This window comes from Phalaenopsis equestris, unplaced genomic scaffold (assembly GCF_001263595.1).
Source record: "Phalaenopsis equestris unplaced genomic scaffold, ASM126359v1 Scaffold000224, whole genome shotgun sequence".
Lineage (NCBI taxonomy): Eukaryota > Viridiplantae > Streptophyta > Magnoliopsida > Asparagales > Orchidaceae > Phalaenopsis > Phalaenopsis equestris.
The window spans coordinates 4735300-4748997 of record NW_018164666.1 but is presented as its reverse complement, the minus strand read 5'-3'; the positions used below and the strand labels follow the sequence as shown (position 1 = coordinate 4748997).

Below are 13698 nucleotides of genomic sequence, written 5' to 3'. Positions count from 1 at the left end.
TCGGTCCTTAAGGGAAAGAGGATCAGATATGTTAAGAGAAACTTACGATCTTATTTTGTAAGTGGGCAACTATATCAAAAACGTTATTTTAAATCTTGAAAAAACATGTTTAAAAAAAACTCAGAATGATTATGCGAAACTTCAAAGCGCATAGTTCCCAAACAAATTTTCTAGTTCACAAAAATTTTCAAACATTAAATTTGAACATTTAGCACATTCATCGGAGAATATACAGATGTGTTGACTTTTAAAAAAATGAAGATGGTTTATAGAACCTGTGCACCTTCAAAGCAAATTGCATGAATTTTTATGCATAATAATTGAGTTGAAAATTACTTTGTGAAGCACAAGGGAGAGTTAAAATTACATGAATATTTTGTCTTTAGATGGCATGCAGTACTTTGTTTTTTTTAATTTTGAGGATCGCATTCTATACATATGCATTTATATATACTGAATTCAATTGGCAATGGTGGTTGATGAACAAAGAGCTTGGGTAAGGTTTTGGCGTGGCTACTAAAGCGTTCACTGAGGTAGCAATTGAAGAGAAAGGGATTACAATTGTTATTTGGAAAGGAGGAGATAGGGTTCAACCCTGTGAATGTATTAGTTCGTGGTTTGCAGGGAGCGAGATAGCAGCTGGTGATAATAATGACTAGCAGTTTGTTAGCAGAGGAGAGCTTGGATGTTGTGAGTCGCAAATGAAAGGAGAGTGAGAAAAGAAAGTTATGAATTTGTGTAGGATCAACAAAACTTAGGTGGGGTACATCACTGTGTGGAGTGAGTTGAGCCAAGGAAGCGTCAAGGGGGATATAACCTTCCAAGTGGTGAGGTGAAAGTGGGAGCGGGGGACCACAGGCATTGGTCGGAGAGGGGTCATGATGTAGTTTTGACTGCCTAGATGTCAAAAATGACGAATGGGTTAGCGGCATGTTTAATGCATTTAAGCAGACAGGCCATCAAAAGCATTAGCATGAAGATGTACAAAGAAAGAGTCGAGTGATTTTGGTGAGATGAGGAAGGCCAAAAGTGTGGGAGAGGTGAGAGAGTAAGAGAAGCCTTTTATTAAATAATTGTTTGATATATAATCATAATTCAAAAAAACTAATTTTAACTTAATTTGTATTTACTATAAATTTAAGTTAAAATTTTTAAATTAATTTCTTTTAATTAATGGGCAGCTTCTCACCTAATTACTTCTCATCATTCACATATCTCACATACAAGTGGTAACCTTTAGCACATCAATGTCGCATCATTAACTCATATGCAATAGACTTTTATCAATTTTAAGTAAACCCTAGTGACTTTTGGTATTTATGCATCTTATTTTGATTTTGTTACTCGTATGTGTGTGAATTCTCATCCTTTTTCTTGTGTAAAAGCTTAACTATATGTGGGTCTCTCTTAGGTAACTTCAACATTCTGAATGAATTGGCATGGTTTGTTTTGCAAAACGAGCAACGATCGAGCAATTTAGATTGCGGTCTAAGCTTTTTAGATGATTTTAGCGCAACCTCGTGTATATAGTCCTCTATTGTCATTGAGTTTGCTTGGATTGAATATGGTGGTTTTCTTTTCACAATTTCAATGCTCTGAGCACATTGGCGCTATTATTTTGCAAAACAAGTGATGATGAAAAGATCTTATTCTGCAAGATGGATCTTGATTCTGATTTGTGCCATTCTATATCATTAGCATCGTATTGTTAAGCAGGTATCAAGATCAACATGGAGTAGTGTATTTTCATATTATTGAATCCAAGCAAACCTCTAAAAATTTCATAAACAAGAAACATAAATAATCAATAAGATGACATATTTGTAGTTTGTACAGACAACAAATTAAAAAAATAGCACAAAAATGCAATTAATAAGCTATGGCCTGGAGAAACAAATAAAATGCACTCACTCAGCATTTGCATTCACATCTTTGAGATTTCTCAGGCTAGGTGGCATCCGAAAATCAACTTTTTGATATCTGTAATCAAGCAAGGAGAAAATGTTACTATTAACCAGACAATAGGAAAATGGCTAGTTATGTAATATATTAAAGAAGAAAAGCTTTAAACAAATAGAAGAAAAAATGATAAGTTTAAGATGCTTCCATGTTTCCAATAGATGAGAAGATAACGAGAAAAACTTGAACCAATTAACCGGAATTAACCGGACCTAACCAATTTTTCCTCTAGGGATAGAACCTTTCCTTTCTCTTGCTGATTATTTTAAGAACTCAACTTCGTCTGGATTTTGGAAGCACGCCTTCAGAATTTTAGGTCTCTCTACTAACCTCCAACCATCGCACAAAATGCTTGGAAGTTCTGCTCCCTCCCTCATGCAAGCCGAGCTGAGCTCTTTCTTGCCAACAAAAGGGGGAAAATAATTTGGATAGAAGTTGTGTAAAAGGAATTGCAACAAAATGTCCTCTATGACTATCTAATTATATTATAAGTTACAGATGATAAGCTTCGCAGATATATTGCAATCGCAAAAAAAAAAAGTTTATGAATTTAATGATATTAAAGAAACCGTGCAATGCTCGATTTGTCATCAAGGTCACTTGTTAAGTAACATAAAAATAAGAATAAAAACCTACTAGGCATGGTGATATGTTCTGTTATAACAACTTCCAGCATTGAACTTAAACAATTGAAATGTTGCAAGCTACCTTGGCCTAGTGGTTGAAAGCTTTTATCTTTCAACTAAGAGGCCTTGGGTTCAGGGCCTTGTATATGTAGGGTGTGTGTGTTTGAGTGTGTGTGTGTGAAACAAAAATTAAAATAAAAATAAAAATTTGAAATGTTGCATTATCACTCCTCTCCATGGGCATAGGCTCCAAAAGTTTAGAATCAACTCTTTTGTAAGAGTTTGGGTTCCAAGTTAAATTTTCAAAAATTAGATTAGATTTTAGATAAAACACTGCCAAGAGATTTCACCCTCATTTCGTAAAAGTTTTATAATTGGATTTCAAATTTTTCATAGGCGCAAACCTCTATAATTAGCTACCCTCATAATCCAGAGAGAATTTTTTATCAAGGATAGTCAAAAAGTGCTAAATGAATAGTTTATAGCAAGCAACGAATTAATTTTATGATATAGAACCTTGAACTTAAAGAAAAATATTCATCTTTTGCAGTGGCAACGACGGGATCGGAGAGGATGCGGGGGTAATTAACATGGACCTTGATCTAATTAGTCAGTATAGATAGTCGACCCAATATGACCAAAAAAACTCATTATCAGTAGCCAGAATATACCTTGTCCAAATAGATATTATAAATATTAAGTGAATATTTGTCTAAGAAAATATTGCTAAATAAACTTTAGGTAATAGAGGGTTTTATTCTTTATCAAGTGCACTATGATCCATCACCCTACTTCTTGAGTCATTAGAGAATTTTTGAGCCTTTAACCATGAACATAATAAAAATAACATTGATTATAACTATACGTTTAAAAAATCATTTTTCGACAAAAAGAACCTGGTTAAAAAATGTGTTATTTCCTTACTAGCCTAAGCTCTTCGATAGTAACCACTGAAATATGCAGGACATAATAATAGTTTTTGTGAACTCAAATTATCTTAAATTTGTCGCATTTGACAAACTAATGTGAGTAATGTATGGAAATTTTTTTTAAGCTTAAGCAATAAACTTTGATTGAACATTTTTTTTCTTTTGAATTATTATATTTTTGTGTGCATTTGAGCCAAAATGGTTTGCATTAAAATTTGAGGGCATTTTGATAATAAGACTCTAACAAGTTGAGTTTTTTTTTATCAACAAGGCCATCAGTTGGAAAAGATGTTTGAGAACACTTGACTTGATAATTAAAGAGCTCTTCAATAAAGATGTATAATGACCCTATCCATCATAGGCATATTTTAAACTATTTAATTTGATTGCTTTTAACCTCATGAGCTCTACATATTTTCTTGCAAAAGCTTTGGTTTATAGTTTGGGTATCACTTAAATTTATTTAAACATTCAATGTATTACAAACCTTGTCAATTATATCATATATGTATAGCATTGAGTCTATAGATTTGATCTCATACTTGTACCTTAAAAGCTTAAATTCTATTTGTTAATGGTTATCAAGGCCTTATGCAAATATAAAACAAAATGTGTGAGAATTACAATTGATCAACTAGTTAAAAATTCAAGATAAATCTTGTTCACTAAAATTGACAAAGAACAGAATTTTAAGATCATTCTTTTGATAGCAATTCCTATAAAATTATTGCACAAGTCTTGTCAGCTCTACTGCTAATGAAATTTAAGGCTTGTAGAATGAAACTTAAAATCCTAAGCTGTACCCGGCAAGCTCGAGAATGTGAATATAATATAGAGATGAGTCTAAATTTTAAAAGAGAGTTTGTGAAGTTCAAAATAATTACATGCTTTCTATAATAGTTACACATTTTTAAGGCAAGGCTCAATTCAAGTTAACCTGCCTTTAGTACACTATTTTTTTATTTTTAGATTTATGCATTGTGCATATTTATTATCATGACATATGCAGACAGTTTGATGTGTTTAAAGGATGAGCGTAGTTTTTTGTGCGTCTGCACACATTTCAAGGTGTTGACTTTGAGTTGAAAACTGACTCATGATGTTTGCAGAGGTCATAAATATATTTAGATTCAAGTGTTCATACAAAACTTCTTTAACGTTAAAATATGTGCAATGATTCTTTTTTCATCTTTAAAATTTATGTTTGATTTGCTTGCATGTTTATGTCGCAGATCTGATTTGCAATGGTTGACTCAAAATCCATTATGTGCTTTCAAAGAGTCATATTTTTGTTTACATATGACTTCATATTTTAATTGAAGCGGGCCTTGCAAGGAATTAATTCTCCTATAAATAAAAGCATACCTTGGTTCATGTTCAAATTCTTTATAGTTTTCAGGGTTCAAGTGTTGAAAGGACCCTTTTTTGCATGCTCAAATGTAAAAAATAAGTCTATTTTATGACTAGTTCCAAATCTGCTCCAATTCCTTGTTTACAATTTTGTTCTTATTCATCTTCACTTTCGATTTTTTATTCTAAAAATTAATATTAGCTCGTTTTTATGTTGCATTTCTCCCCTAGGAATTATAATTTGGTTCTTTTAAAGCCTTGTCACTATATATTTTTCCTGTTGGGTTAGAATAACCTGAACGGGTAATTAAAACAAGATTTTTCTGCCCCATTGGAATAACGGGAATGAGTATTCATAACAAGCAAGTTTCTACGACTCTTTGGAACAACGAAAACATGTACTTAATTCCGTGTAATACCTTTGTGCTAAATGATTGATGGCGGAAATGCGGTGAAACTTGCACTTCCATTGCAATTCCAAGAATCATAGAAGGCTCTATCGACTTAGATGGGGGAAGCGATTTGAGCTCTTTTTGCCTTTTGAATTTAAGACAGCCTCTCCATTTTGAACCAGGCCAACTGCTAAAACCAACATCTCCCCTGTGAACCATTATAGTAGTGAGCCTTTGCACAAGAACTTCTTCACCTTCAAAACTCATTTTGAACCTCATCCCGACTGAATGGTTGTTCCCTAGGGATTCCGGCTCAATATGAGTGAGAATGGTATGTTGCTTTGGTGCCTTATTGCTCCTCTCATCTACATGTAGTTGTCAATTTGCACACAAAAGCACTCCGCCCACTCTAGAGCAAATGCCTCCTTGGCTGACCTCTCAAAACATGACAAAAGAACTACCCAACTCTATGTAAACGTTTTGCCACAAGTTGCTGAATTGGAAGCCGAAGAACTTGATGTTGATGCTTTTGGGATAGCAAATGCTAGAGATTTGAAGGGTTCGTAACAGAATTGGTTGATGCAGGTGCAGCAATAGCTGGCCTGCTTGAGATGCAAGAAGCAACGCTTGGAGGTGGCTTGCTTGCAGGTGAATAATCCCCTCCATGCTGAATGTGCTTGTATTCTCCATATCAATGGCAGATTTCCCTCTTCAGGTTTCTTGTTCTGCTCCAGCTAAAAACCATGAAGAGTAGTTCCACCAGCTACAGTCGAAGCAACAACTCCACAAAAGGAAGTAAAAGACAGCAAACGCCCGGGATGGCGTGAGATAGACTTTCATAACTTGGTTTGCTGCTGCTCGTTGTGGCTCTTAACACCACGACTCAGTGCTGTAGCGACAGGAGCAATCGGAGTGAAGTTCTGAGATAGAGATGGAAAGGAGGGGCTCAAGCAGATGGCGAGACATGGGAAGAAATTAGACAATGGATGTCAGTGAAAGCAAGAAGCAAGGAAGGACAGTGGGTCTGCGTGAGACGAGATTCTGCAGGTCTGTGAGAAAGAAGCTATTGCATTGTGGTTTTCAGTCTCTTATGAGTTGGGTGAAGACGAGAGTGTTTTTGCATGAACGGTGGTGCAAAAGATGGGGCAGTGGAGTGGAGCAGGGGTTTAGGTGAGATGGAGGATCCAATAGTTATATTAGATAATAATAAAAAGCTTATTATTCTATCTTTTTTTTATTGGTTAAGTAAGGTAGCAAAGGTATGGGGGCATGAAATGGGATAGGCGACTTAGCTTTCTAAAGAAGATACATTTGAAATATTTTTTTAAATCATATGTTGTCTCGAAATCCATGCTAGCAATTCATATACAAAACCCAATAATATGGGTGTCCTCCAGCAAATTTGATATTTTAGACGCGCTCGCACGGTCCATTTGGTGATCTGAGGTCGTTTGAGCAAATTTTGGTGACAATTGAGAAAGTCGAATCCAAATTGCATGTGTCACGTCGGCAATCTATTGCTTTCGTCATGTTTGTTCCTTTCAATCACAAAAGATAAATCGATATAATTTTGATGTTTTGAATGCATCGACAAAGTCCAATTTAGGATTGAATGTCATTTGACTAATTTTATTGTCGGTTGGTCATCCTGGCCTCAATTCGCGTGATGTCACATTCAAGTCTCGTCATTGTCATTATGTCCACCTCTTTTGATAATATATCTCTTCTGAGCTAATCTCAATGCTAAAAATGCAATGGAGTGGTCTATTTTACAATTAGATGGTGTTTTGGGTAGCTTTAGTGACCATTAATGTTAATGAGCACCTAGCAGTTTGTTCTCATGCCCATTATTCATTGTCTTCATTGTGCAGAGTAGATATGGAGGTCAACACTTGAGCCTTGAGAAAATTGAGACATTCCAACTTGATTGGATAAATTTTGTTAACTTGATAGTCCTCTCACTTGACATGTAGGATCTTAGTTAGCCAAATAAATAATACTTTGACTTTTAGTGATACATGTGTTATGTTTGAAGATTGTGTTTTCTTTCTCATATGGATATCCATTTAGGGATCTCGACATTAAGCATAATCCTAATCCTAATAAATATGTTAGATACCTCCATATTGTAGGGGCATCTACAAGAGGTATTTCAATAAATTTGAAAACAAAATTTTAAGAAAATGTATCCATCGGACAAGGAGATTTTATTTACAACACTTGAATCTGATATTGTCATTTCAATGAGGATGATACATATAGCATTTCTTCAAATATTGGTTATTGATTGGTGAATCGAGTTTTAATCATCCAAGTTGGTAATTTAAGACTCCTCTATAGTATGCTTTCTCAATAAAAAAATATCTTCACATGATCCAAATTTGCCAACAATTTTCAATTGGAAATAATTGGCCTTTGCAACACTTCAATAAATTCTTTCTTAGAAAGTCTAAGAATGCACCGTACGATAAAAAACCTAAACATTTGCCGAAAAGTTTTAAGATTTTGTGAGCTTGAAGTCTAACTTCATCAGGTGCGTCAAGCTCTTATGTTTACAAGCGAACATTTTGGTATTGAGTGAGTTCTTACGGGACAACTATTTGTATTGATGGCAATGCTACTTGAGCTCCAAATACCAAGGCTAAGTACTTGATTGAGTTGAGATTGTATAAAAAGTTGGATATGCCCAAATTACCTCAAGCATTGTCATATAGCATTTTATTTTGTTCTTTGAGAATATTGTTTTGCATAGTTCGAGAAGTTTTATTGAAAGCATTCACTAAAGCTTCTTCTCTTGGTTTAAAAATTAATGAATATCGCTAATCAATTTTATATCTATCTACAAATCTATATATATTAATCTTTTGGAATGTTAAATTTTTATTCGAGATAATATGGTATGGTACATAAAATTGATAGACAATGTAGTGGGTAAATAAGTTACCGCTTGTTGAGAGATAGTTTCTTTGAATAAAACAGCTTCAACTCACTTAGAAAAATAATTAGTTTATCTAGGAAGACACGATGTTTCCTAGATGATGGATCAATGGTACGAATTATAAATGTGCCTCAGCATTTAAATTGTCAGAATGTCGTCATTGGATGTAGAAGATTTGGAAGCTGGTGAATTATGCCAACATAAATTTGACAGTCATTCTACCTATCAATATGATCAATGCATTCCTTCTTCATTCATGGCCAATAATAGCCATTCTTTTGATTAAGACAGTCATATTAAGGCATGGCTGGTGTGCATTGCACAACCTTTCATGAGCTTTGGTTACAACTTTCTCAACTTCTTCATTCCACGGACATCTTAATCATATTTGGTTAAAAAATCAATGGTAAAGAATGTTGCTGACAAAGGCAAAACGTAGAGCTTTTTTTATCTCTATGGCTATCTATTTGTTTACAATAGGGATGCAAATCAACAAAGTCAAGCCAAGAAGGCTCTTGTTTGAGCTTATCTTGTTTATCAACATCTTATTCAAGCTCAACTCAAGCTCCATTTGAGCTTTTAAGATTGTGTTTGAGCTTAGGCTCATTTAAAAAATTATATGTGGGCTCAATTCATATTGAGTTATCGAGACTATTAACGAGCAACTCGATTGACAAAATAAATGAATTATAATCGAGTCTTAATCAAGTTAATTCACCAGTAGCTTGATTAGAAAAATAAACAAGTTATATCAAATAAAGCTTGTAGAGTATAAAAAAATTATTTTTAAATGATATTGCTGTCTTGAGAGCCATAATTGAGCTTGTTCAAAACCATAAATGATAATGTTCATGAAAATGAATCAAATAACAAAATATTTAATTTTGTTTCATTGGCAATTGAGTATTAACAACAATGTTCAAGTTTGTTCTTAAGCAAATCAAACAATCATAAACAAGATCTAACTAAGCCGAGCAATAAGTAGTCTGTTAAATACTTGATTTATTCGCTAATTAGTTAAAAATTTATCATATTTGAAGTAACTGATCAAGGATTTTTGCCAGTCACCCTCCTCTTTTATCATTAAGGTTTCATATTATAATTTCAGATTTTCCTCGAGCTTGTGCCCTTCTTCTGTTTCTATGCGGAGAACTACATAATCACCAAAAGAAATTAGAGTGAACATAACTAAAGTTACGTTTTAGGCCCTAAAACCTCAAGATATTTGGAAACACATACATTGACATAATGGGCATTTCTTGCTCAGGACCATGCTGATCACCTTGAATGAATGAGACTATGATGATTTGCATTAAGATTAGGATGGTATTGAATCTGAATTATTAATAAAATTAACTTTCAGGTTTAATAGATAGCTTCTATTTTAAAATATACCTTCAATACTGATATGTTTTCATCCATTACAAAGTTTGAGCACTATTAACAAGAAATACATAACCTCTGATTCAATATATCAGTTTTAAAAATTCATTGCCCAAACAATGTAATTGATAAGAGTTGTAATGCCTTTGTTTCGGATCCTTTATTTATAATTTAGAAAGCAGACCACTAAATCAGAAGCCAATACAACAACGAAAAAGCCTTAATCCCACTACGTGGGGTCGGCTACATGAATCCTTTTTCTCCATTGCGTCCTATTTAGTATCATATTTTCATTTAGTTCTAATAAATTAAGATCAAAACTGATATATTAAAAAAAAATACAGAATAAAAAAAAATAAAAAATAAACACACAACCCAATTTGATGAAAACTTTGTGACCTTAGCGTGGAACTCTCAAATCTATATCCGGCCAGGTTTAGAGCAGAACTATGGACCTTTGTCAAGACAAATGTAAGGTCTAACTTTTAACCTATGGAAGAAAGAAACTCATCTTTTGAAAAAGTTTAAGAACATAGAATTAATATTCAGGAAGTGATCTGTATAAGCATACTTGCGTATTTATTTATAGCCATAAATATTACATCTATATACAGGGACCTCCAAGTATTAATTTAATTTTTTTTATCTTCATAAAAGAGTATGTAAATATATAATTTTATATTTACCCTTAAAACTGTCTTTTTTTTTCAAAAAAGTAAGAGTACGCAAATAAAATAGATTAAAAGAAAATGCAAATAAGATAGTATGTAAGAAAACTACTTACATTCGGGAATCAGGATCTTCACGAGGATCATAACCTTTTCTGATCCAAAATCGACCAAATGGGCCACGAGAAAAGTAGTACCCTGTTCTGAATAAAAGCCTGTATGGGAAGTAAAAAAAATAAATAATGCTAATAACAATATAATAAAGATAAAGGTGTGGTAGCAATTTAATCTGAAATGACTAAAGTATCAAAATAGTCCTCTAACTAAATTATATGGGGCCATTTTAGTCTCAATGTACTTAAAAGTGTCAAATTAGTCCCCAAACCTTTTCAATTAGAGCTGAAATAGTCCTCCGTGGGGACCATTTCAGCCCATATTAAAAGAGTAAGGATTAAATTGACACTTTTATAAACTCTAGGACTAAAATGACCACTTGAAAAGAGTCAGGGACTATTTTGACACTTTTCTCAATGTGAAACAACATGAAACAAGAATACAGGAAAAGAATGAACTAAAGGATAACCTTCTAAGCAAATAATCAGTAACTTCTAGACCATCATCAAGCAAGCGTTCATGTAGTGACCATCTAGGCCAGATAGGACGTTCTTCAAATAATTTGGCCACAGCCATTTGTTCTTTCCACTCGGTCGTGCCTTTTAGAAGTTTATCTTCCCAATTAATCTTCTCAGGAATCTTTAATAAACTTAAGCTTAACAAAGACCGAAAATATCTCAATTATGCAACAATGCTGGGCATGATATTGCAAACTACGTAAAAGGATATTATGAATGCTGAAAGGAATGGCATGGCAGGGCTGAATATCCATCTGAAACATGACATATATAGATGAATCAGCAAAGCTTTGTAGATATTAATTATCTAATAAAAGTGTACAAAATATGTATAAATTCTAAATATATGTAAAAATTTTTATTTCCAGCACTAAAAATTCAAAAACTTCTTAGAGCAACGGGAAAATTAAAATGATAGAATTGAAATGTATGATAGCATTGACAAAAATATGTTGGATACAAATGCTTTTTAAAGATTTTTTAATTACACAACAATGAACTAAAGAATGTTGATTGAAAGGTCACAAAACTAATATACAGTAATATTGCATTCCAAAATACTAGGAAAAGATAACATACTTGTTTGTGGAGGGAGGATTTTTAGGGAGAAGGGACTCATTATTATTGGATGGATGGTTGTGTGAGGGTTTAAGATGTATGGAGACAGGTATGGAGGTAAGTCAAAGAGTGGTAAGTGAATTAATGGTTCATGAAAATAGACGAACCAAAGAGGAAAGGGATATACGACTTGGTGTGTGGATAAGGGGTAGTCAACTATGAAGGAGGTTGAGGGTTAGGGAGGTAGAAGCAAAAGTATATGGAGTTGCAAAGCCGAGAGGGTGGAGGGAGAGACAAGAATAAACAAGTAAGATAAATTTGAAACTCTCCAAAATTCCAGAGGTTAGATTAGCCACCAAGCTTCTCCACACTTTGCTCACAAGAAAAAACTCAACAATCCAATCAATGCTTTAATAAGAGAGTATATGGCGAGCGACTTTATATGGCAAAGAAACTATCTATCTATCTATCTATCTATATATATATATGTGTGCGTGCGTGCGCGCGCGTGTGTGTAGAAAGGAAGTGTTTTATTTTATGCATGCATTCATCTAGTTCATCTTTTAAGTAGCCAAACAAAGAAAGTTTAGAGGGAGTTTTCAATGCTATTTGATCAAAATGGAGAGGGCAACCAAGTTGAACTGATGATGAAAATCCTCAAACTTGATGCAGTGCCCTAATTTATGCTATGATGAAGTGTTTGAGGCTAACCTATTCCAACTTAGACTAAGAAAATAAGATCTTGATATCATGCAAACTTCAACTTGGGTCAGTGAAGTTAACAGAAAAAGCACACACTAGGGTATACCTAGCCTCTAAAATACAAATCATCGTGGTTATTTGCATGAACTTTCATCTAAGCACAATACAATACATGACAAATTCATAAAAGCAAAATGAAATCCTATTTCTCTCATCTACATGAGGCATGCATATTGAAATATATGGACGAACTAATCCTTCAAAGATTAAAGCAAATGAAAAAACTAAATGAAGAAAGTTTTGGACAATTAATATAATGAATACATCTTAATATCAACTATGAGATTAGCTCAAAGTTCATATTCAAGCATTAGAACTAAATTCAAAAAGGGTTTTTTACAGTTTGTTTAAAGCCTATAAATAGACTTAGTTTTTTAACTTATTTCCAATAGCAATAGACTTGAAATACCAATTCATATAATTACTTATACTTCTCCCTCTTAGTGGCCAACTAAGAAGCCGCTCTAGAAAATTGAAGTTCTGGAGCTCTCTCATTTTATACACATACATGTAACCCACTTTCTTTATCTGAAGCATCCTCTCTAAAATTAATTTATGTAATCCAACGGAAAAGGAGGAGATCAGATCTAGCAGTAAATTAGCTAAAGAAAGAGAAGGATAGACCAACATATGGAACGTATTTATATTCATTGACATTCAATTATCTATTCTAGCTTTCAACCAAGTCTCTTACTACGAACTCCCCTAGTAAACCCCATTCACTCTTCATAATTCTTAAAGCTTACGTTGATCTGCATTAGCAATCATTAATTTATTTGACGTATGAAGATCTCTTTCAAAAATGAAGAAGCCGTAAAAGTCCTTTGAGAGAATCTACCACCAAACATAAACTCATCGACAACTAGGTTTGAAAGAATATTTTCCATTAACTCATCTCAATCCCAAATAACTAGCTAATATAGAGCTCAACTTAACACAAAAACTAAAGGTCTATTTGGGATCACTTTTTGTTTTTATTTTTAGTTTGTTTTGTTTTCTATTTTTAGAAAATGTATTTGGTCCTATTATGATTTATATATTTTTAAAAATAAAAAAATAAAAAAATAAAATATGTTTGTGTTGACCTCGTTTTCGATCGAGGTGCAGTTTTCCCCTCCTTAGTAGTCTAGGATCTAGCCGTAGGACTTTTCTGTCGACTACTCCTAGAAAACTAGTGAAGAAGCCCTCCCCGTTAGCAATTCTGAACTTTTCTTCGCTCGACTTGACGTTCCATATAGTAGTGTTGACCTCATTTTTAGCGAGGTCTACTCTTCCTCTTAGGGTTTAGGATCTAGCCTTAGAGACCTCCCTTGACTATCTTAGAACCTTAGAAGTGGTGCCCGCCTCGTTTTAATTCAACATATTTCCGTCCTCTTTTGTGGTTCCAAGTGTGTGGTATCGACTTCTAGCATTTAGAAGGGTGAAACCAACATGAGGAAACCCAAAAGGGATCCCTATAGGACCTTTTGAGCCTTAGGGTGGCCTTCTGCACAATTCGCAC

General features: G+C 33.7%; 1 protein-coding gene across 2 annotated transcripts in view; it reads right to left on the bottom strand.

The window, feature by feature from the left end:
- LOC110023355 (transcription factor tau subunit sfc1-like) overlaps positions 1-13698 on the bottom strand; it is a 54495-nt gene that overhangs the window by 16376 nt on the left and 24421 nt on the right. For both annotated transcript variants that reach the window (XM_020722733.1, XM_020722734.1), the window contains 4 exons: positions 11089-11131; positions 10829-11000; positions 10362-10460; positions 1912-1980 (listed from right to left, as the gene is read on the bottom strand). In XM_020722733.1, coding sequence (XP_020578392.1) covers positions 1912-1980; positions 10362-10460; positions 10829-11000; positions 11089-11131 — 383 coding nt within the window. The remainder of the gene's footprint in view (positions 1-1911; positions 1981-10361; positions 10461-10828; positions 11001-11088; positions 11132-13698) is intronic.